Raw genomic sequence first — 26,448 nt, forward strand, 5'->3', positions numbered from 1 at the left:
CCTATCAAAGACCTTTTGCAAACCTTATGAGAACCACTGAGCCTGACCCCAAAAAACTAAGTTGAACCAGGGCAGAAGACAAAAATGTGCCCAGGAGCACTGACACCCTTGCAAAGGTCTTTATCAGGACTAATGGGAAAGTCCTCCTTGCCCCCCTTCTGCAGGCCAGATGTGTCTCAGGGCCGGGGAGGCTCTGCACGGCCCCCTCCCTCGCTGCCCTGCCCGTGTCCTCCCGTCCCACTGGCCAGGAGCCTCTCTAGCACCTGGCCCCTTAGGTGTAGGTCTTGCCTCCAATGCAAATCACCTGGACACACAGCGGCTGCTATTTGGTTTTCTGGGACTTTCTTAGCCAAGGAAGTTTCTAGATTTCCCCCAAATAATGCTTTCCATGTGTAGGCGTTTTACGGCTACTTTATTTAATTTACAAGAAGTTCCTATAACAGCTGAAGCGCGGGGTTCATCTCAGGCAGGCAGGCTCCGGGAAGGGTCTTTCCAACCCAGGACCCTTTAAAGGCCTGTGCTGGGCGTCCGTGGGGCCGCGTGCCCGGGAAGGGGAGAGGAGGGAGGAGTGTGCTCTGCCCCCACCCTCAGGCGGCGGCCCGGCCACAGCCAGGGAGGGGGCTGTCTCCTCCTCTTCCCCAGCGGCTGCTGCTCGCTCGGCTCAGAAGCCAGGGCCAGGTCAGCGCGGCCGCGACGACGACTCCGGCTCCTGCTTGAGAAGCGGATCAGCTCCCGGCCACGGCGATGCCAGGAGCGGCCGGGGTCTTTCTCCTGCTGCTGCTCCGGAGCCTCGGGGGCGGCCAGGCGCAGCGGCCCCAGCAGCCGCCGCCGCCGCCGCAGCGGCAGCCACAGGCGCATCAGCAAAGAGGTACAGTCGAGGCACGGGCGTTTGAGTCCATCCTTTGCGAGGGTCCGCGGCTGCTCCCTGGTCGCTCTTGGGCAGAGTTGCGGGCTGGGGATGGCTTTCTGGTTTTGCCTCTAGGGAGTGAGTGCGCTTTGGGGCAGGCGAGGGTAAACTCGAGGCCAAGTTCGCGTTCAAATCCCTGAGCTGGCGGGGTAGGGAGAATCACTTACCTCCAGCCCGAGGAATGTGAAGCACTTCTCATTGTTCCTCGCTTTTGAGAAGTCTTGCTGTCAGGACACATCTTGTAAGCTGACCTCGAAACTCCTTCCAAGAGGCAAACTTTTTCCAACTGAGAAAGTTCCTCCAAATCGGATTTGATCCCTGCAGAGAGAGGTTTTCCAAGCTGTGGGTTGTCTTGGGACTCCTCGCAGGGCAGCTGAAGCATCTTTTCCTAATTCTAAGGGGCTTTGTTTCTAACTGTTTGAACACGAATGCTGAAGTGGCGAAGTATGTGGATTCTTTCAAGGGAAAACACTTCCAGCCTCACGTTTTCCATAGCATATCCTCTCTCAGTATCCGATTTTCTCGTCCTGGAATTTCTCCTCCGGCTTAAATAGAGAGGAGGCATCTACGCCGTGTATTTTAAGAACTCAGTGACAAGATACATACTTCAGGGAACTTGAGAAAAAAGTTGTGTTTAATGTGATTTAAGGCTTTTTCGTCAGAGCATCATAATGTTTGCATGCATATACTTTCTGAAACTCTTGGGAGTCTTGGAAGTTATACTGTCACACAGTTCAAAAGAAGCTCATGGGTAGCAATTTAAGAATTGATTGTTAAAATGTATACTTTAAAAAAAAAAAAACATCCTGTATGTTGGGACACGGGTATCAAAGTAAAACTAAGGACTATTTAAGATTTGGTTTTAAATAATCAAAATACCCTGTATCTTTTTTTTTTAAAGAAGGTTCTGAAGTTTCAGTGAGGCTGAATCTGCTATAATTTTGAAATCTACGAATCCCTTTCTTGGTTAAGTGGAAGAAAGCTGTTCCTCGTGGTCCTGTTAGTTACTGTTCTTATAGCCTGGCACTTTTTTGCGGAACTATGTTCTAAAGGAGTAAGACAATAGTCTAAGCTCCTCACTAATAACTCTCTGGTTAAAATTCTTAGGATAACAATGACCTTGTGTTTCCCATAGAACTTTTTTCTTCCATTTTTGCTTTTTCCTTCTCTGAGAGGTAAAACGGGACCAGTGTGGCCAAAGTAGTAGAATTTGTAAGACAGTGATTTAGAGAATCTGTTCAGCAGTTCATTTAAAAAAAAAAAAAAACCCTTTGAACAATTAACCTCCGATTGATTGTATGGAACTGTAACAATACAGAATACTTGAACTGTTAGGCAGCGGAGAACAACCTGGAACAGAGCACAAGCTCAAAGCACACAGACTGGGGACCCAGTGAAGATTTTCCCTATCACATGCACATACTCTCTGTTCCTTTATCCCGCTTTTGCCCTCCCCTGTACTTTTTTTTTTTTTTTTAACTGAGGTAAGATAGTTCCCACTTCTAAGGTCCCTAAGTAAAGTGATGTGGATACAGAAAGAAGGGTTTAAATTTGCCATTCTGTTGAGGGATCACTTGCATGCCACCTACAATGAGCAATTTTATGTAAAATGACTATAGCATGGAGACTACTACAGACTGTCGTTTTTTGGCTTTCTCCAATCTCTCATTGTCTTTGTTATAGACCATTTTTAATGTATTTGGAAGGTAGCTCAAAGATAAATGGTGAAAGCTATAAGCATTAAATGCATGTATAAAATAGTTTGATACCTTAAATTTGTATTGTGATTTATAATTTGGAAACTTTTTTTTTTTTTTTACTCCTTTGACTATTCGTATTCTCATCTGACAACTATAAAACCTGTGACTTGGAGTAGCTATGATGTAAGCTTACATAACTGATAAGGGATTTAATTTTCAACAACTAAATACATTTCCAGTAGTGTTTCTGCTGAAGTTCCCTCCTGACATTCCAGTGGTTCTTTTGATTGATATTTATGAGGCCATTTTACTTTTTCAGTGTTGTTCTTTGAACATGATTGGATACAAGTTTGATTGAAAAAGTATTTTCTTGGTTATCATTGACATTTCTGTTTTCCATTATATGTATTAACTGGAAATTCCTAGCTAAGTACTAATTGGTAGGAGTTATGTTTTTTTTTTCTTATAGTATGATGCCAATTTATTAAGGATGTTGGTATAAAGCAGCTATTTCTAGATATTGTATTTAAATTAGGAATTAGACTTGTTTTTAATTTTTTTCTTGAAATTCATGTAGTTTTCATAGCATACTAAATTTCTGTATGAATAGCATTGTTTTACCAGATGTGATAGTCCAAGGAACTTCTTTAACTGTCTCTAAGAAAGACAACACAGGAGAATAATGCAGTCAAAGTGATTCTGCAGTTCAGCAAGGCAGTGGATGAAATCCTTTCTGATGTTCTTGTGAGTAATGTATGGAAATGTAAAGGTAATTTGCAACAGATTGAAAAAAGTTTCCAAAGACTATTGCATAGATCAAGGTCACTCTGGAGAGCAGTCTGTAGTAGGAGAGGTTGTCTCAGGTTCACCTGTCTTAGTAATGACTTGATGGAAAACATAAGATCCAAGTTTATCAGAACTGCAGGTGGTCCAAAATTGAATCAGGCAGTGATGTTGGTTAGTAACAGATGTAGGAATTTTAAATGTCTCAATAGCCATGACTGTGAAAGGAACCTACATGGAGTTGGTTTTATTATTTAATATCCAGATGTTAAATAAATCCATATGCCCTCTTCTAGAAATTTGTTGTGTCCTATATATGAACAGGGATGAATGCAAATTTCAAAAGGCCAGTCTGCAATACAGCAAATTCTGGTTGAGCATTTGAATATAGTATGGCACAGTGACAGAAAAGTTAGCTCATTTTTATGCATGACTCACAGAAGCAAGAGTGTGTGTTAGCACACACTTGAGAACTGAATTGACAAATGGTTGTAAATTCAGAGGAGAGGGAATAGAAGAGTTGGAGGATCTGAAAAGATTTTCATAGGGAGAATGTTCCAAGTAAAGCCTTTAATGTCCTTGAAGAAAAGATTTGAGGAGAGAAGGTCATGAGATAACTTTTCATTTTTAGAAGGGTTGTTATGTGCAAGAGAGACTGAGAGATACATTCTAAGGGCTGGACTGTGATCCACCGAATACGATAAAGGTTTGATTTCCACTTAGGGAGAAACCAGCGCCATGTCTGCAGTTTCCCATCTCCATTCCTCTCCATTTTGAGCTGTTAAGACAGAACTGTGTTGTGTGTGGGCTCTTAGATTCTGGAAATATCCTTGCAGGGATTAGATGTACCATTGATCCAATGGTGCTCTAGGACGCAGCTCCTTTACAGAGAGGAAGACTCGGCAAGACTGTAGACCTTCAGTTCCAAGATTCTAGCACAGCAGGTCCTCTGTTATTACTGCAGTTACTTTCCAAGATCCCCAGTGAGTGTCTGAAACTATGTGTGGTATGGGTCCCTAGATATACTTGGTTCTTCCCAGACATATAAAGGTATTTCAAAAGTGTCCTAGGAAATCAAAATATAAGCAAGTTTATTTAGTGCAAAAGTTTTTTGAAATCCATGCAGATGAAGGGTCTTCAAAAAGTTTACAAGTAATGTGTTTTATGAAAAAATGCATAGATACCAATGATAACATTTATAAATTAGGTATAGTAAGAGACTAATAAAAATAATAAAGTAGAAAAATTATAATACTTATGTGAAACTTGTTACTTATTTCTGGAATATTCAAGATTTTTGGTTTATAGTTGTAGGTAACAAAGCATGAAAAGCAAAACTGCAGAAACAGGTGGACTGCTGTATTAGTTATTTTTGTGATGGATGTTTGGCCTAGTGGTTAACCAATCAGTTGGGATGTCAGAATCCACCTTGGATCATCTGGTTTCCTGTCCAGGCTCCTCTTCTGATTCCAGCTTCCTGTTCATATGCACCCGGCAGGCAGCAGGTGATAACGCGAAGAGTTGGGTCCCTGCCACATGCTATATGGGAGAGCCCGAGTGAGTTTTTAGCTCCTGGCTAGGCTTGGCTTATTCTATGCTATTGCAAGCATTTGGGGAGTGACCCGGAGGATGGGCGCTCTGTCTTTGTCTCTCTTGCATTTTGTCTGCCTCTCCAAAAAAAAAAAAAAAAAAAAAAATCTATTGGAGTGCACACGTGTATTTGCCTTTCTAAATTCTGAAATGTCAAATGTTACATGTACAATATAAAAGTGTTTTTAGATGACTTCAGAGATTTAAAATGAAAACATGTATGAGACAATCCTCACATTTTGGGCAAAGATACTTAAGTTTAGTTACAATTTCCATTTTACTATCAGTTGCACAGTTCTGAAGCATCCTGTAATATAAAACGTGAGAACAGTTTATAAATTACCTGAGAAATTTTTGGGGGATTGTCATCAACCTGGATGTAATTAACTTTTTTGATGCTTGATTTTGCTATATAATTTTTGGCTTGTTCACTACCAAAATAGTTTAATAAAAATGATTGATAACAGATTAAATGTATGTCTGAGGATGAGAACATATTCAACATTGACATATTACAAATATGGTAGAATTAATACAATTTTGATAAGTTGTATATTATGTTTTATTATCTTACATATCAGTATATACAGATTGGTTGTCTCAATGATGTTTTTCTATGCTAACATTACATGCAAAGTAATGAACTGAATCTACATTGAGTTACTGGGAATTATGAAAAATTGCACATACTTGGCTAATTCTTATGCAATTCACTTCTGTTCCTATAGCTCCTGAAATACAAGATAACTGTCACCTATATTATAATGACTAATGTTTTCATCTTGTACTTTAATTACTTTACTAAAATAAATGTCTAAATAATTCTTTTGGGGTGTAACTCAGAAAAAAAGGAGCTTATATTTTAAGAGTATGAATTAGTTAAAAATTTCTGAATTAGTAACATTTTGAATTCCTACAATATTCTATACTGCATTAGCAATAATTAAGGAAAGTTTAATTTTTGGTAGATTTCACATCTCAATATTTTGAGACCTCATTTATCTAAAGCAGAGCATTGCCATTATTTTTCAGTTTATACATTCAATAAATACTGATTGTTCATTGACAATGACTAATGTACTAGACATTTAAACTTGGACCTCTGAGATTAAAGAATTGTTTCTTTTTTTAAAAGACTTATTTATTTGAAAGTCAGAGTTATGCAGAGAGAGAGAAATAGATCTTCCATCCGCTGGTTCACTCCCCAGATGGCCGCAATGGCTGGAGCTGTGCTGATCCGGAGCCAGGAGCTTCTTCCAGGTCTCCCACGTGGGTGCAGGGGCCCAAGGACTTGGGCCATAGCAGAGAGCTGGACAGGAAGCGGAGCAGCCGGGTTTTGAACCGGCCCCCATATGGGATGCCGGCCTTCAGGCCAGGGCGTTAACCCACTATGCCGCAGCACCAGGCCCAGATTGTTTCTCTTGATGCAATTAGATTTATCAGACTATTTTAAAATGTACTTAACCTTTATATGAGGTCTCACATCTCTTTTCATAATCTATTTTAGAATTATGGGACCACAGTTGTAGCCACAGTAGAAGGGGAGGAATTCAGGCATAGTGACTTTCAGTATGTGGAAACTAATTTCAGTCAACCTATATGTAGCAAGTTTAGTGGTGGGTCTGGCTGCCTCAACTTTAGAATCCAAAGGTTGTATCAGATGCCTGCTTGAGTCACGTCAGCATAGCTATCCAGTAGGGGTCTACTTAGTGGCACATGGCTGTGAGCATATCAAAGCAAGATTTTCAAAAGGTAACTCCATGTCATTTGTACAATTTTCAGTATGTCCTCATGTAGAAGCTGAAGTCTGAGTAAAAAAAGTAAGAAAGGATTGTCAATGCTTCCATAAAATTTTTGGCTTCCAACGGCCGGCACCATGGCTCACTAAGCTAATCCTCCGCCTGCAGCGCCAGCACCCCGGGTTCCAGTCCAGGTTGGGGCGCCAGTTCTGTCCCGGTTGCTCCTCTTGCAGTCCAGCTCTCTGCTGTGGCCCTGGAAGGCAGTGGAGGATGGCCCAAGTGCTTGAGCCCTGCACCTGCATGGGAGACCAGGAGGAAGCTCCTGGCTCCTGGCTTCAGATCGGTGCAGCGCCGGGTAGTGGCCATTTGGGGAGTGAACCAACGGAAGGAAGACCTTTCTCTCTCTCTCTCTCTCTCTCTCACTGTAACTCTGCCTGTCCAAAAAAATTTTTTTGGCTTCCAGTGCAGAAGATTAGGATTTAGAATTTGGATAAAGTCACAATTTTGAACAGAGTAGCTCAGCAGGAACTTGGGTAGAAGCACAGTTGCAGTGAGGAAGCAAGGGAGAATTTGAGACCTGCTTTGTGGTGCAGCAGGTGAAGTCACTCCCTGTGATGCTGGCAACCCTGTTTGTACCTTTTGAAAGCAGGGGAAGATGGCCTGAGTGCTTGGGACCCTGTAACCCACGTGGGAGATCCTGCTGGTTTCTGGGCTCCTGGTTTTGGCCAGGGTGGCCATTTTGTGGAATGAACCAGCAGCGTTTAAAAAAAAAAATCTTAAGCACAAACCAGAAAAAACACGGTAGAGTTAGAGAAAGACAAGTAGATTGGCACATGGTTGTGATTAATGAGTGAATGAATTCAGTGAATAATATAGATTCTCCCCTTCCCCGAAGTATTCCTTCTCTTGTGGAACTTATACAAGAATATATAAAAAAGACTTAATGGAAAAGGAAGTTTTGAAATGCGTGGATACAAGAGGTATTCACAAAGGTCATGGAAAATCCATATTATGAAAAAAACTGCATAGATTTCAAAAAGTGTTTTCACCAAAATAAATGCATCCTTCCATTTTTGCACATTTTTTTAAGTACTCTTGAATGTCATTGGACTGAAGATGGGGTGGCAATAATATATTGAATATGTATTAAAGAATTAATATAAGGATACCCTCATTTTATAGAATGTAACGTGATAAATGTCTTGGACAAGCAAAAAATACATCAGGATAAATGGGGTCAGCAATTTTGGAGTGTAGGGAGATTGAGTACTATCTTGGATTCATAAAGGTTGCCCTCTTACAGAAGATCCCATTTGCACAAGCACTTGAAGGTGATATGGTGGTGGTCTCTACAGCTATCGGGTGGAGGGGTACTTTCAGCATAAAACAGAGGTGGAAGGGACGGAGCAGCAATGGGGTGCTGCTTGTACTCAAAGACCTTCAAAAAGTTTGTGGAAAATAGATTTAAAATTTTATTTTGATGCAAATTGTTCTGAAATCCATAGTCTTTTTTTAAAACACGGATTTACTTTTACTTCTGTATTTTGAAAGGCAAAGTTAGGGAAGGAGAGACAGAGACCGAGATCTTCCATCCATTGTTTCACTCCCCATTAGGCCACAACAGCCATGGCTGGGCCAGGCCGAAGCTAGAAGTGTCATCTGGAACTCCGTTGTGGGCAGCTGAGGCCCAAACACTTTGGCCATCCTCTGATGCTTTTCCCAGGTCCTTAGCAGGGCGCTGGATCAGAATTGGAACCCCCAGACACAAACCGTCACCCACATGGGATGCTAGTATTGCAGAAGGTAGCTTTTACCTGCTATACCACAATGCTGGCCTTTGAAAGCCATGAATAGTCTTTTTATAATACACACTTATTTATAATGTTCATATGTATATATGTGTGTATATGTATATATGATACTTTATAACTTTTTGAAGCCCCAGTCATAGGTACAGATTACAATTTGCTTTGCACCAAAAAAACCTTTTAATTCTATTTTTCATGGACTCTCTGAAGTGTCCTTTGAGTACAGTTGACCACTGTAAAGAATTCACCTTCTATCCTAAGTGAGGTGAGGAAGCATGTATGAGTTTTGACTAGAGTTTAATGAATGACTGAAAATGCACTTAATCTCTCAAATAGGCACTAATCCATGGGATGAGATCAACAACCCAAGCATAGGATTATTTTAGATTCATCCCTTGCCCCAAACATCCCTTTCATAGATCATATTTAAGTGATTCCATGTTCTGGAGCATTTCACCTCAGCGGTCTTCATTGTCTGTCTCAATCTTGCTTGTGGCATCCAGTACCATGATCCAAGTTCGTTGGTGCTTCAGACACCTTGAATGCAAGGAACTTCCTTTGCTCTTTTTATTATCCCCGGCGTAGTTAGCAATATGTCATAGATTCCTTAGAGTGATTTTTTTTTTTCTTTTTTAAAACTCATGTGCACTTTAAAGCAAAAGTATGCTACTCACAATTCCATGTGGGCCGATGTGTACTTTGGGGTTTTTATCCATTTTAACATCAAAGCTAACGTTTAGATAGTATTGTTAAAAATGACAGGGTGATGTATTGATCTGATGGCTGCTTTTATGAAATGAACTTTGAAATGTTACCTATTTTTACAATTGGAAGCTTATTCTGTGCCCTGTTTCGATTTTTGTAAGCACTTTAAGGATTGCCAGAAGTCTTGGAGTAACCTTTGGACTAGAGCAGTAAAGTTTTGGCCCAATTTAATTCCATCATTTAGAAGAGAAGTTTCATGAGGAAAATTGTGTTGCTGCTCTCCCCTGTCTCCCTTCCTTCCTGCTTCCCTCCTGTTTCCTCTTTTTTCCTTAAGTGTCCAGCTGGAGAATAAACTGTGGTAATTGAGAGATGATTCTAACAAATGCAACTTTTCAGAAGATAAGTAAAGCACAATTTTACTTCATTCTTTTTATTAAAAGCCATTGACACTGTATCAGGATAGGTTGGGGACATAGTCTAAGTTTACATGGTAGATTAAAGCTAATGGCATTTGCTTGGGAATGATGTATAAAATGGGTTAAAGCTTTTTTTCTTAAATCATCTTGTAGATACAGTTTAATATGGAAGCTTTATGCTATTTGACTTTTATTTGGACATGTGACATTTAGAAAAAGATCGCAGAGAATAGACTATAAGTGGGTTATTACTCCTAATATCAGCCTTCTGTGATAAACCTAATCTAGTTCCAATAGCAGGTTAATCTATGCAAATGCTTAATGATGAAGACCTGAGGAACGGTTCAATCCTGGCACTTAGGAAAGGCACCTTGTACAATGCTAAAGATGCCCCTTTGTGTATCATCCTTTTACTTGACTATTGAGCTCTTTGTTTAATGGGCATTGAGTTCTGCATGGCATAGATTGGTATAATACCATTTGATGCATTGGGAGCACCAACATATTTCTGTATAGTGCACACTTCTACAGTATATTATCTCATTTATAGAAGAAAATTAGATGCCTACCAACTTGTCAATGACAAACAGAAATCTCCATACTAGTTTTAAAATTAGAAATAAAATTATGTTCTGATTTTATGGTTCCTAAGCTGCCATCTCCTTTAGAGTTTTAGATCTTTTATGATACCTTAAAAAAGTTTTCCTTTCTGAACTATGTTAATCTAATTTGAAACCAGAGATTTATTAGGTGTTAAGGAAGAACAAGAAAGAAAATGTGCAGTCTTCAAGATCTTTTTCATTTGAACATATACACAGGTACACATTACTTAAATGTGGATAAATTCAAAACATTCATCAAATTTTAGTCCTTAAATTCTTATGACTTCGTGATTATTGGACACTGAACTATAAGGAAGTGTCTATTTTTATTGACTTCACAAAGTCACGTGATAGAAGGGGACTAGAAACAGAATGGCATTTATTAGGTAATGTCAGTGAATGGAAAGGGCAAGACTCAGACTAAGCAGAGCAGTGCTAATCTGAAAATTCCTTCTGAAAGGTGGTGAAACACTGATGCCTTCATGAAAAGACTTGAGGAGTTCCATTTGGAGTTAAACTCGGTTAAAACAAATTCATGAATCTCCTAGATATTGAGAGGGTATTTTAAAAAGTTTATAAGAAATGAGAATTAAAAGATAAGTATATTTTGGTACAGATTTTTAAATCTATGCATTTTTTTTCAAAATAAAAGCATCCATGAACTTTATAAAGATCTTTGTATGTGTGTGGGACACCAATGTGAATGTATCATACCTTATGCAGAATACCTATTTAGTATTTTTAGTAAACTATTGTCTATTTGAGTTCTGTATTCTTAAGTGCCTAGAGTTTCCATTATATAATTTAGAATAAAGGAGTCTGAAAATTGAGTTTATAGAAATTCTAGTTGCCTTGATATTGTAGACCAAAGAATAAATTACAAGTGAAAATATTATAATTCTTGTAGTCTATTAACTCTAGTGTTAAAACTCTAAGGTTTCATTCCTGTTAAGTTGCTTGTAACATAGAAGGGGAAATAGTGAGTTTGCCATTTCAAGTATATTTTTTCAAGAACATCTATACCTGCCACAGTTTTATGGCTTATTGCCTACTCTGCATTTTTCCATTACTGAATAAGGCTGAAAGTATATAGGAGAATATGAAGCAGTGCAATTGCTGTTTCAGGGAGCTCCCTTATCATATTGAATTGTTGTGAGACATATATAGAACAATGAATATAGACAGAGGATCTAGTAAGGTTTCAATAAATGTGAATTTTCAAGATGCTTCAAAAAATGAATTAGGTCTCAAAACTGTCTTGGTGCCAAGGAATTCTCTGGCTCCAAGAAACAATTTTCTCCAATACTGTGTGATATAACATCAGGCTGTTTGTGAAAGAATTTTCTTACATACTGAACAAATCTATAACTTCAGTTTTAATTGTAATGAATGCTATAACATTTATTCTGAACTTCACAGCTTAGGCTATAATAAGTACTCTTATTAACACATACCTCTTTATGTCATCAACTTCCACACAAGTTCTTCAGCTTTGGAGATAATTTTGAACAGTAAAAAAAATGTCTTGGGAGATGGTTACCACTTAGTTAAGTATAAAAGCCTGAATCAATGGAGCTTAAATTTCCTATGAGTAAAATAGAATTAATTTAGTTAATACATGTGAAGATCCTTGCCTGGTATGATAAATAAATACTAGCTAGCTGCTTATGACCTGCCACTTTTTATTTGAGTATAAAACTCAAAAATGATATTCACAATGCCTATGACTTATCTTTTTTGCTAAGAAGAAAATGTATTCTAGAACTTAAACTATAAGAGGTGATATGTGACAGTCCCTTTATATAGGGGTTGAAGAATCAAGGTGACACAGCAAGTTAGTAATGGAGATAAGAAACATGTTTCTATATTTAGCTAATGGTTCCATTAGTAGCTCAGTGTGAAAAGTGATTAGAAACAGGCATCACAATGAAAATTTTAGCAGCTATTTGTGGCTACTTATTTTTCAAAAATGAGTATAATACTTTTCTAGGATTCTGTCATTTTGGGATACACCTTTATTAAGTGAGAATACATGTAATATGTTTAGAAAAATATATGGCATATAATTGTGCTACATAGAGGTTAGTAATTTTAACATGTGAAGCACATGTTCTCAATAACATCTACTTGGTGAGAGATGACAATTTAACATGTTTGGCACACAATGTAAATTTCAGGATGATATTCAGTAGTCTAGATATAGAAATGCTTTCAATATATAGACTTTATTTAGATTCACTATAATCACTAAAACAAAAATATAGTGTTAGAGCACATTAGTAAATATCAGCCTGGATAAGGGAAATTTTTTTAAGGTGTCAACTTGCATATTCAGTCTAGTGACAAGTTCTAAAAGCCAAAAGCAAGACAAGGGAATGGGTGTTCTGGTGCAGCAGATTGAGCTATGGCTTGGGATGCCTGCATCCCATATCAGAGTTCCAGTTTGAGTCCTAGATAATCTGCTGCCACTTCAGTTTCCTGTAAATGCATCCAAGGAAGGAGCAAACAATGCATCAATGCTTGGGCCTCTGCCACCCACTTAGGACACCCATATGGAGTTCTGGGAGCCTGGCTTAGGCTTGGCCCAGCCCTGGCTTTTGTGGGCATTTGGGGAATAAGCCAGTGGATGCAAGCTCTCTCTCTCTCTATGTTGTTTGGCCTTCTTAGTACATGAAAAATAAACATGTATGAAACAAAAGGAAAAAGCAAATTTAAAAAGCTTCAGAAAATCATAATGCATAACAAACTTCCGGGGGTGGGAGGGAAACCTGCTTTTCTAAACTGGAGAACACTAGATTTTGGAAAAATTTGAGACAAAGCACATCCTATTAGCCTAACATACAATGTGTGACTATTCAAATTCATTTAATTATTCTGACATTAAATTCTAAGCCCCCCCTCCCCAAAAGTCAGAATATATTAATAACATTGTAATGGGGTTAAATGAGATGTGTCATACCAATAGCATTGTTCAGATTCCTATCATAATAAATGGCAATGTGGACCAGAGGTGTTACTTTTGTCTGAATTCTATTTTACCCAGTTTTTAATTTTTTTTTCCTAGTGGGCTCTTAATACACTTCATTCTGTATTTTCAAGGGCAGGTGGTATGTGGTTCTCAACATGGCACAGACTGTTTAAACATAAACACACATAACCACATAAGAATGAAAGCTTGTATCTGAAGATGTACACCAATGTCCTGTAAATAAATAGCAGATCACAAATATAAATGAAATTATAAAAGCAGTCCAGGAGTTCTCAAAGGCTTTGTATAATGTTTCTTTATACTCTTTACAATAAAGTTTTGATTTACATTATTATATTAAAATTGTAATTTGAAAATATTTATTAGTTAAATGATAGTAATAGAACAATTGCATGTTGAGAAAAATAACATAGCTTTATGCAAAGCAAAGTGATTTTATAGCCAGAAACAAACCTCTCTAATGTCTAGCTTAATAGAAGAGAGGTGTTTTCTCATTTCTGCCTTGGCATTCAAATTTGTGTGTGCTGTTTCAGTTCAGGTATATAAACATACAATGACATATAGGCATTAGTGTATATCTTCAGATACAAGCTTTTATTCTCATGTTGTTATGTGTCTATGTTTATTTAAGCAATCTGTGCCATGTTTGAGAACCATGTACCACCTGCCCCTGAAAATATCTAATGATGTGTATTCAGAGTATATTAAGAGTTATTGGAAAGGAGAATAATATTTTAGTGCCTTTTAATATAGCTATAAATAGTCTTGATTCTACACCAAAACTCAGTAAGTGTTGGATTTTTGAGATGGGCTCTACCTGAAACTGTATTTATTGTATTCTTGTCTTCTGTTAACATTAGAATTCACTGGTCTGTTTTGCACATAGAAAGAATTTTACCCATGCGTGGTATTATATTGTCATTAATTGATCATTTGGAGAATCTAGATCCACTGAGTTATCCAAATTGGGCAAAAGTTGGTGAGATTTATTTTTTTTTTAGTCACACTTTTCAAGGCTAGCATTGTGGCACTGTGAGCTTAGGATACTCCTTGCAATGCTGGCGTCCCATATTGGAGCTCCAGTTGAGTCCTTATTCTCTACTTCCAATCCAGCTCCCTGCTGATACCCCTGGGAAAGCAAGTACTTTTGCCCTTGCAATCTATGTCAAAGACCCAGATGGCATTTCTAGGCTCCTAGCTTCAAACTGGAGCAGCCCTAGCTGTTGGGGCGATTTGGGGAGTGAGTGGTGGATTGAAATTCATCTCCCTCACCCTATTTCAAATAAATGTTCTTGAAATAAAAATAAAGATCATGCTTTTTATACTACCGATTTCATCAGTTGGAGTGTCTGGGTTCCAGTATCCTTCTATTGTGCACCCAGGGAGGCAGCAGGTGACGACTCAAGTGCTTGGGTTCCTGCCACGTACGTGGAAACTTGAATGGAGTCCCAGACTCCTGGCTTTAGTTTGGTCAAGTCTTGACTGTTGCAGGCATTTGGGGAGTGAACCAACAAAGATTCAAAGATCCTTTTCTGTTTCTCTTTCTCTATGCCTTTCAAATAAACAATAAAATACTATATAAGCAAGGGTAAAGATTTAATTATTGTTCCTGCTTCATCAAGGAGATTCTTCTGTGACCCAAGCAATTTTTCTCTTGTGAGGGTATAGTTAATGAAAAGTAAGGTGACTGCTAGCACAGTTTGGTATCTCTGCCGTGATGTAAAAGTGCCATCACTGTTACCTGTTACTACTTTTGCACTATTAGTGCAAATGTCAACACAATGAAAAGGTAGATAATTACAAAGTCTTATTGTGAACTGAAATTGATCACTTGGACTAGTGAGATGGCATTGCTACATGCCACCTTGATGGGATTGTATTGGAATCTCCTGGCACGTTTCTAACTCCACCATTTGGGGCAAGTCCGATTGAGCATGTCCCAAATTGTACATCTCCTCCCTCTCTTATTCTCACTCTTATATTTAATACTGATAGGTCTAACAGTCAAAGGGATAACACAAACAAGACTAGTGTCTGCTAATACTAACTGATAGAACCAAAAAGGGAGAGAACGATCCATCATGGGAAGCGGGATACACACAGCAGACTCATAGAATGGCAGATGTCCTAAATAGCACTCTGGCCTCAGAATCGGCCCTTAAGGCATTCGGATCTGGCTGAAGAGCCCATGAGAGTATTTTAGGCATAGAAAGCCAAGACACTCTGGGGGAAAAAAATACCTAAATGAAAGATCTCTGTGAGTGAGGTCCCAGTGGAAAGAATGGGGCCATCAAAGGAGGATGTACCTTTCTCTGAAGGGAGGAGAGAACTTCCACTTTGACTATGACCCTGTCGGAATAAGATCAAAGTCAGCAAACCCAAAAGGCTTCCATAGCCTCGGCAACTCATGACTAGAGCCTAGGGAGATTACTGATGCCATAAACAAGAGTGTCAAATTGTTAAGTCAGCAACAGGAGTCACTGTGTACTTACATCCCATGTGGGATCTGTCCTTAATGTGTTGTCCACTGTGAAGTAATGCTATAACTAGTACTGAAACAGTATTTTACACTTTGTGTTTCTGTGTGGGTGCAAACTGATGATCTTTAATATATACCAAATTGATCTTCTGTATATAAAGAGAATTGAAAATGAATCTTGATGTGAATGGAATGGGAGAGGGAGCAGGAGATGGGAGGTGTGCGAGTGGGAGGGAAATTATGGGGGGGGGAGCCATTGTAATCTGTAAACTGTAATTTGGAAATTTATATTTACTAAATAAGACTTTGTTTTTTTAAACTTTTATTTTATAAGGATGTTTGATCTTGTATAGCCATGGGTAAGGTCTTGAGGACTCCCAAAGATTCACAGGACATTATTTGAGTTCTACAGACTTAGATAAGTGTTGACCTCTTTACTGACTTCAGTTTTATTAGTTTCTTAATAGCTACAGATGTGTGAAGAGTCTAAATCACTTTACATTTTTCCCCCTGGATAGGACTTGCCCAAAGGTAGAAATGCTACGCTGTCCCTAGTGGCTCGAACAAGTAAATTCACAAGCAAGGTGTAACTGGGAGGAGGAATGCGATTTGGAATCCTCCATGTTACTGGAGGTGATATTTATTGGGCTTCTTCATAGAGCTCCTGAATTCACATCAGGAGGGATCTACCATGCATGTTTGAAAAAGATCTTTATGGAAGTACTATATCTCATGCCTTTCAGAGCATGGAAAGTTCTTTCTTAAATCTTAACCTTTGAAAGCCGTATGGTTCCCAAAGCATCTGAAAGGCTTCAGTGTATTTGGAAGCTCGAACATGATTGTGCCTGTCATCACATAACCATTTTGTGGGTGTTAAGTTATGGATTTGGCTTCTTTATTTTTTAGTTAATTTATGAGGGGTTGGCTACAGACTCAAAAATGCATCCATGGACCAGAGTTTTCACTGTTCAAAGACTATCTCATGTTGCTTTGGGAGGCAAGAAATCCATATTTACAAATTGTGGTCATCATTAATGATGGTTCTAAATATGAGTGGTGGAAGATGTTTTTCAACCTAGTAGAAAAATTCCTGAGTACCTTTTTAACATTATAGTGTTAAATGACTAAATGTTTAAGATTCATGTGTTTCCAACCCAACGTACACTCTCCCTTTCCAATATTATCGGTCTTTAAGAATTAGACTGGGGATCGGCCTTGTGGCATGTGAGTAAAGCCCACCTATGATGCTGGCATCTCATATGGGAGCTAGTTCATGTCCTGATTGCTTCACTTCTGATCCAACTCCCTACTAATGCACCTAAGAAAGCAGTGGAAGATGGCTCAAATGCTTGGGCCCCTGTACGCACATGAGAGAACTGGAAGAAGTTCCTAACTCCTGGCTTCAGATTGGCCCGGCTCAGGGCTATTGCAGCCGTTTGCGAGATGAATCAGTGGATGCAATATCTCTCTGTCTCCGTCTTTCCTTCCCTTCCTTCCCTTTGTAAACTCTGCCCTTCAAATAAATAAATCTTAAAGACTTAGACTGGTTTTGTGTATGTATGTATATATACATAAACACATACATATATTACAATATATGTCAAACATTTTTTGGTTAAAAAATGTTCAGTATATGACAAAGTGAACAGATAACTGTGAAATCCACATTCTATTTGACAGTATGCACTCAGTCCCGTTTGGTTCCCACCCCCACATATATCCAAGTAAATTAGAAAAAGTTAATTGGTGTGCTGGGGCGGGGGGCAGGAAGGATTTGTTTAAGTGTATCATTTTTATTGGTATTGCAAACAGCTATAAATACACTTGATATGTAGACAGTGATGTATTTCAAAAATCTGCAAAAGTACTCTAATTTCTCATTTTCTTAAGCTTCTAAAAATATTTTCATGCAGCTTTTGATGACTGACTTTATCCATAGGTTCCTGACGTTTGCTACCTGAATGGTCTGAGAAAACAACACTATCTTAAAATTCCTTAGCTATTTAGGATCTGGAATTTTATCTTTGGATATTAATTGATATGAACAAACCATTACCTCTCAGGCTATTTTATAAATATGTACTGTGCTGTTATTACTCACTTTAGTGGGAATTAATTTATCTGTGGACCTTGCTTCCTGACGAATGAACCTGCATTATACTTTTCTCACCAAGAATACCTGAAAATTTATTGAAATAAAAATAGTTAATGTGTATGAAATGTTTATGGCAAACACTGCGCTAAGCATGTCTCTTGCCTTAATTTATCAAAGGGAGATATTATATAACAGAAAATGGAAATGGAAAATATTAAATAACTTTCCAAAGGTCAAAAAATTTGAGCTGGTAGAGACCAAGATTGGGATGTAGGTGGTTTAACCCCATGGCCTGTTCATCTAACCATGACATAATATGACAGTAATTGGGAAACAGCACAAAATAGTAAGCAAATGGGAAGAGGCATACTACAGCAGTGACTGTGTTTCCTATGTGAATATTACCATTTGGACAATGCCTGACATCTGCATTCTGTGTTATGACCTCATATCAATAAATCTTGAATTTTTTTTTTTTTTGCTTATTTTCATTTGTTTGAAAGGAAAAGTAAGAGCAAGGGAGCAATCTTATATCTACTTCATTTACTGAGTACCTGCACCAGCCAGGGTTGGGTAGGGCTAAAGTCAGGTGTCTGGAATTCAGTCTTGGTTTCCCACATAGTTGGCAGAGGGCCAAGCACTTGAACCATCATCCTGTATGATGGATTAGCAGAAAAGTGGATCAGATGCAAAGTAGCCATAATTTGAATCAGCAGTCTGAGGTGGAATGCAGGCATCCCAAGTGGTGGCATAAGCTACTATATCACAACACCTGCCCCCAGGGACCTTTTTTAATTTCAAAAAAATCTTGAGCTACTAATAAAGGAAATCCTTAGCTATGTTAGATTTACCTTAAATATTTGCAAACTATGCAACTGATAAAGAATTAACATCCAGAATGTATAAAGAGCTAAAAAAATTCAATAACAAATAATCCAAATAAGAAATGGGCAAGAGAGGAAATTCAAATGGTTCAAATGGACACTTGAGAAAATGCTCAGGATCACTAGCCATCAGAGAAAGACAAATCAAAACCACAATGAGGTTTCTCCTCACTTTTCTGTATTCAAGCCATTCTAACTAATCAGCAAACACAAATGCTGACGAGGATGTGGGGAGTGTGGGGGAAGTACCCAAATCCACTGCTGGAGGGAATATAAACTTGTGCAATCACTGTGGAAGACAGTATGGAGATACCCCAGAAATCAGAATATAGACCTACTATATGATCCAGCCACCCCAATCCTGAGAATTTACCCAAACCAAAATAAATCAGTATATGAAAGTTATCTGTACCCTCATATTCACTGCAGCACAATTCACAATAGCTGAGATATGGAATCAGCCCAGATGTCCATCAACTGTTGACTGAATAAAGAATGATGTATGTACACTATAGAGTACTACTACTCAGCTGTTTAAAAAAAAAAAAAAAAGCAAGCCTGCAACAAGATGGTCACAACTGGAAACACAGTTATGCTTAGTGAAATAAGCCAGTCCCAAAAAGATATTATGTGTTTTTCCTGATCCAGTGTAACTAACAGAATACCTGAAATGTAATGGAGGGAAATAGACATTTTGGGAATAGATGATCGTTTATAGCCCTTGTCTCTTCCAGAACAATCTTTTGTTTTTTTATACTATTTCTTGAACTCCTTTACCTAGAGTGTGGTTAACGATATGATCATTAAGTATACTGAAAATATATTGTAAAAATTAGGAATGGGAATCCAAGAGGGAGGGGGAAGAAGGGTTGGAGTGTGGGCAGGAGGGAGGGTAGGGGGGGAAAGTCCCACTATATTCCTTAATCTGTTTATATGAAATATATGAAACTTGCATAACTTAAAATTTAAAAATTAAGTCATATAAGCACACCTAGAATTCATAACTTAATTAGGAATGTGGTTTTTGTTGTTGTGTTAAAAGTGTTAAAAAAATAACTAGAGCCTAAAATTTTTCCTGCTCAATTAATGAGTATATGTTAAGTGATGGCAAAAAGATAGCTGGTGTCATTAACTCAGTGCAGGGTATGGCCAAGGACAAAGCTGTAACTGAACTACAAAAAATATTTTATTTCTAAAGCTTTTCTTTACATAAAAACATAAATAAGCCAAATGAAGTATGCTCTTTGTCAATCAAATGTGTTGCAGTTATGCTTATGATAAGTCATTCCAGTTGTCCCTTTCTAGGAGTCTGATGGTTTCCAATGGAAACCTGGTCCTGGTGCCATGGCATTGCATCAGAAGTGCAGCCACAGTGGGCTTTAAGAACACTGTGTTCAAAGTTAGATTTCTGGAGTTTTGGTACTAGGTGCACACCTTGATAGCTGAATGATGCTGGATGAATTACAAAGCTTCTTGGAAACTATTGTCTACACTGTTAAGATACTAGTAACTACTAGTAACAGCAGTACCTTTTTTAGAGAGTAATCAAAGGATTGAATAGAGTTGGGTACCCAGTTTTTATTCAGAAGACTTAACATTCAGTGATGTTTTCAGCATGGCTAACCAGACTCTTGGCATAAAATATCTAGGAAATGGCCTTGTTAAACAGTTTTAGTAGGAATAGAAGTGGCCATAGGCTGTTCTGAGTTGCCACTACACCTGTTGTGGATAGCAATAGTATTGTCTACCTGATGTACTTATTTAGTTGTCAGGCTTCTCAAAGCTAATCTTTTCCAGTATAGAACACATATAAACTGCATTACATCAACTTTTCTTCCTCCAGCTTTCCCGAACTCAGAAAGTAGTACCACCATTCACTTCCTGCATCAAATTTAACACCTAGAAGTTACTGTTACATAATGAATTGGAAGACCAATCCAATCATACTTCAGATAAGCCTCAAGTACTATTGCTATTGAAGAAAGCTACAAGGACATTTAGTCAACTGATTCTTTTTCTAAGATCTTCAGCTCTTCAGCAGTTAGGCAGTAGTGTAGTAAGTTTCATAATGAGAAGGCATTTTGCCCTGCTTTTTTTTTTTTTTTTACTTCAGATTTCAGGCTGACATATGGTAGGCACTCCAAAAAAAAATTGCATGTGGAAGTCTCTTTTTGGATGAACAAAAGTTTTTTTAAAACCATTTTTAACATGTTCTCTTTCTCTAATGCGTTTATAATATTGATGAATGTTTTTGCAACACATATCTCCACAAATACTGAAACATGGTATGAAAACATAATGTATTGTTATCAATACTACTTAGGTAAAAAATATTTTAGAAATTGAGGCCATCTGAAATTATCTTGATTCTTGATTTTTTTTTCCCCTTAGGATATTCTAGTAAGAGTTGAGCATATTTAATCTTTGGGTAAGGAATGCATATTTCTTGGCTTGGAACATTTTATATATGAGGCCTTTTGGATGCAAATTCTATATATGATTAAAATGCCCATTTAAGATGTAAATTCTAGGGATAGAATAGAGATGACTCACATGGGGCAGCTCGATTGGCATTTATCTCCATCTTTCTTTGTTTCTTCCTAGACACCACTAAATCCTTTCTATTTCAGCAAAAACCACACACAAAGCCTATAGAATAAGTCAAGGCATGCACCGTGACCTTAGATCAACGTGGTTTCTTCCTTAGAGTTAGTAACAATCGAATCGATCAAAATGATGACATAGCATTAATAAAAGAGATGTGTGGTTCAAGAAACAAAACTTATTCTTCTTTTGAGGGTGGAACTCTAATAGAAGGTGAGGCAGAAAATGAAAAATGTTCCCTACAGGAGTAAATGTGGGGACAAGTGGGACAGGATATTTCCTCTGAGAGCAAGCCCAGGTCTGTTTTGATTCTGCTGTTTCCTTACTGCATAGTACAGAGCTTGGCACCAAGGGTGATCACAGAAATACTAATAGCATGAGAGAAATGGAAGAGTTGACTTTTATAAAGGAATGCTTACTTCCTAAGGGTACTGAAAAAAGTATGGAGACAGTGAAGATTATGATTCTATGGGAAGCAGGCAGTACAGTCTCTATACAAGAGAAAAGAAATAAAAGAAGCTTCTAGGATGTGAAGGGAAGGTATAAAATCATACACTGCTCTACTATGTTCCAATCAAATATTTAAATTTAAGTGATTATTCTAGAATTTTAGCAGCTATTTTAAGTACATCGTACAAACTCATATTTGAGGTGCCCTGCTGACTTCCTTCTTAGGTTCTCAATGCTGTCAAAGCTCATCACTTGGATAGGTTTTCTTTATTTTTTTTCCAAATTAAATTGTGTTCACTTTTTTTTTTTCACAAAAATACATACCCCCCTTTATGCCTGTACCTGGTATTTGAGTCATTAAGAACATCAAGCACATCATACTTTTGAACACCCACCCTTCTGCTCTCCTCCTTCCAAAATGGTGAGAAAGACCCTTCAAGACCTTGCAGATGAATAGATGTTGTTGTGGTTTCTTCTTTCAGTTACAGATGATAATTTTCATTATATTATTTTGAACATTTTCCCTTGATTTATGTGTATGAGCTAAGAGTATAAGAGAGGTGAGACTTGTCTCAAATGATGTTTGTCTTGTTTTTACACTAATTGCACAGTTTAGTGATTGAACTCACTTGAACGTGGTGGCATTTTCAATTGGGAATATTTAAAGAGAATAAAATAGGGGCTCTATGCTATAATTTTTATTCTCTTTGAGAGATACTTTTTATGATTAGAGAGACAGTAAAGTGATTGAAAGAATATGAATCAAATAATGAAACTCAGCAGTCAACTATAGAATTAACATACTGACAAATTTCCATAAGGTGAATATATCCCTAATCTGGGAATAAATAATAAATACCTTTAACATTTCTGTTATAAGAAATGAGCTAATATAATTTCAGAGATTCTATAAACTAAATGTGTAAATTTATGTAAGTATATAATACAGTTATTGTAACTTTCCTGGAGAAATACAATCACATACTCTGATGGTCTTAATTATAGCCCCTTTTTTCCACCATGCTGCTTTCATATACTTTTTGTTGAGTTGGTGTCTGACCTCCAAGAGAATGCATTTTCACCTCCACTTATATGCCTCTTCAGAAAGCTTTTGAATATGGTGATACCTAAAGCAGTATACCCTACAGTTGGGATATAGGGAGACCAGTCCTTGACATGAATGACTTCCTGGTAAAAATAAAAAGGAGTAAAATAGTGGCCTGAATCCTGGTCATTTATTTCAGTTCTATATAAATCATTCACCCCAGTATGGAAAGTAGCAGTTCTTAAAGGATAAAACCAACATGAAAACTAACATTGTACCAATATTTGCATATGATAGGGTTAGAATTACTGAAAATTTAATCAGTAGATAATTTATAACACGCACTTAGGGGGAAGGATTTAGTCAAAACAAGATCATTTCTCATGTTGTCTAGTGGGAAATATCTATTCACCTTATCAGTGTGTTTGACAATTCTTATGTCTTCATTGAATTACACTCTTTAATTACATTCATTTTATACATTCTACTAATAAATATGATGAGACACAACCTAGAATATATTATATTATCATAAGTAATTTGTTCTTGATAGATTTGTATATGGTTTGACATGTTAGGGTATTAAATATTAAAATTGTTGTAATTTACTTGGTAAAATATTGATGTAAAAATCTTGTATGTTTATTTGATGGACTATGGGAAACAGTGAAATCATCATTTGACCAGGCTTTCTAATAAAACAGTCACTATTACTGGAATTGGGTTTTGTGCGTTACATTCTGTTGACGTAATTTTAAACTTCCTTTCCACTTCACAATAAATGGAATTTTATTATATCTGATGCCACAATAAGTGGGTTCCAGAATCGTTGACATTTAGAATTACAGATCTTAGTGTCTTTCTATATTCTGCATGAAAATGCATTATGTGTGCTTTCAATTCTCTTTTAAAGAAACTACCATTGATTTCCATAGTTGTTAGATAGAAGAGTTCTGTTCAAACTCCATTACTTGATTTCATGGTGGTTTTTCCTTTTTTATTCAATCATTTGAAAATATTTCTTAGTGTATTTGCAACTCTTGGATAAAAATGAGATGACATGGATTATAAGTAGGTTTGTTTGAATTTTCTCAAATAGAAAGACATTCTAAAGCCTTAGGGGCTAGGAAGCTCTAATTGCAGCTTTCTTGCAGCTTTATTTTATTCTATATTATAAAGACTAGTAAAAAAATTCAATTTTACATTATGTATAGCAATCTTTATTTTAAAGAGTAAAATTTAAAATATTTCTTAAACTTATGGGAAAGACCTTGGTGAGTACAAAATCTTTCCCTAGTATATGAGTGAAAAAGTTAGTGCTATGAGGGCCAGGAAAGGAGGGGCATAGGCTGAATGAGGATGATAAAGGCAGTGGTCTTTGGTTCTAAGAGGCCTGGTGATGAGATATGCTCATCCAATCCTAGAAAATCTCATAAGCAGACATGCAGCTGAGGGTCATTATTTTCTTTCCTTATTTATTTATATTTTGTTGTTTGTTGTTGTTGTTCAAAGGAGTCTTTGAAGTGAGAGACCCAGTGTTGAAATTGCCCCATCAGAGTCTGAAAGCTCTGATTTCCAGAGCTACCATTTCCTCAGGGTCAGAGACTTGGGGACCAATGCCTGAACATGTCTACCCAATCCATGTTAATGGAAACAACCTTTCCATTTCATCCATGCCGGGATCGCCCACCAGGTCTGTGCTGAAGCATCACCCCATCTTTCCTGTTTCTAGAGAAAAGGGTCACAAAGCTACTACCTACCTAGCTTTCTGTTTCATCATCATGCTGCCTGCAGTCCTAGTTTTTCAGCTCAGTTTGAGGTCCTCTAGTTCAAGACTTAGGGTAACAGATTTGCAATAGAAATGCCCTCGACAACAGTTTTAATCATCACTTTTAGTCCCTCAGTAAAATGAGAATCATTTTCCTTTGTCTCTGTCTCGCTAGATAAGCAGTAACTGGAGGTTAGGTTTCCTGCTGAGTTTCTTAGCATTATTGCCAGGATAGAAACTAGGCCTATTAACATGAAACATGTTGTTCTACATTTGGAAGCCAGAATATAATAAGCATTGTTAATTTGGTTAAAGGAAAAGACAGCTGTTTAAGATTAGCATTCTGGTGTGTGTGTGGGAGTTACAATAGTGCCTCTTTTCTAATATGTGTATGGTTTCTTTTTTTGCTTATATGCTAATTTTAATTGCTAAGGAAATAGTAAGCTAAATGAAATAATTTTAGTTAGGTATTGGTTGACCAGCACTTAAATGAATGTTAGAAAGTTTTTAAAGCCAGATAACTTCCAAAATCTTTCTATGCTAGGCATAATATTAGTCATAATTTTCTGGAGTATAACTAATATCACAGCTCTATTTTCAAGATCTATCTTTGTGGTAACTATATTATTTCAAGCCGTGGCATAATTTAATGACTTGCAGTTAAAACACTGTTTTATTATATGTATTTGGGTATTATTTAGATTATACATATTTATATAAATGTATGTAATGGGCTTTTTTTTTTTTTTTGGTAAGATTTAATTTTTACTTATTTGAAAGGCAGGGTGACAGAAGGAGATCTTCCATCTACTTGTTCACTCCTTAAGAGGCCACGACAACCAAGGATGGTCCAGGCTGATGCCAGGAGCCAGGAATTTCACACAGGTCTCCCACATGGGTGACAGGGGCCATTCTCTGCTTCCTTTCTGGGTTCTTTAGCAGGGAGCTAGACTGGAAGCAGAGCAGCAGAGATTAATTGTCGACTTGTGCTTCTGATTTAGGATGCTAGTATCACATGCTGTGGTCTAATCTGCACATGATGGCTGCCCCTGGGTCAGGCATTTTGTTCACTTTATTTCAACTATTTTTGAGACTCCTGAGGACTGTACTATTACAGGTACAATTTTGTGCATAACAGAAATGGAAACTCATCTGGACATAAGATATTGACAGAATGATATAAAGGTGGGGTCTTTTTCTATAAAACTTTTTTGAGGCATAATGTACCATAAAATGCACACAAATGTTCTGGTAGATGATTTTGATAAAGATGTATACGTGTGTAATCACAACCCAATCAAGAAGTTGAACATTTCCACTTCTCTGGAAAGGCTTTCCTTACCCTTTGCCATCTCCCCTCATACCCCAAAACTTGATCTGATTGGTTTCATCAGTCCTAGAATTTCTTTGATATGAATCACCAGCTCTGTAGTTGTGCGGTCTGCCTTTTGTCACCCAGCCTGGTGTCTGTAAAAAATCATCTATGTTTTTGTACTCAATTTTTTTTCTATTCAGTTGTCAAAAGTTTCTAAGGAATGAATATCTCAATTTTTAATTTATTAGCCTATTGATGATATTGACTGTTTTCAATTTGGTATTTTAAAATACTTATCTTTTAGTTCCATATTTCCATGAATCTTTTGAATTCATTATTTGAGAGTGAGAAAAACAGGAAGAGTGAGACAGAAATAGGGAATAAGCTCCCATCTGCTGGTTTACTTCCTAAGTGCCTTCGATGGCCTCAACTGGGCTGAAGCCAGGAACTAGGAACTCAATCTATGTTTCCCACATGGGTGGCAAGAACCCAGTTATCAGAGTCATCACAACTGCCTCAAAGCCTCCATTGGCAATAAGCTATAGTCAGGAGCCAGGACCACTATCAAA

The 26,448-nt window shown here is 37.5% G+C and overlaps 1 protein-coding gene across 1 annotated transcript in view; it reads left to right on the forward strand.

The window, feature by feature from the left end:
- Positions 1–744: 744 nt before the first annotated feature.
- The window catches only part of LAMA2 (laminin subunit alpha 2), a 698,138-nt gene continuing 672,434 nt past the window's right edge, over positions 745–26,448 (forward strand). The window contains exon 1 of the mRNA XM_062187263.1: positions 745–868. Within this exon, the coding sequence (XP_062043247.1) occupies positions 745–868 (124 nt within the window). The remainder of the gene's footprint in view (positions 869–26,448) is intronic.

Source organism: Lepus europaeus, chromosome 3 (assembly GCF_033115175.1).
Source record: "Lepus europaeus isolate LE1 chromosome 3, mLepTim1.pri, whole genome shotgun sequence".
In the NCBI taxonomy this organism is placed as follows: domain Eukaryota; kingdom Metazoa; phylum Chordata; class Mammalia; order Lagomorpha; family Leporidae; genus Lepus; species Lepus europaeus.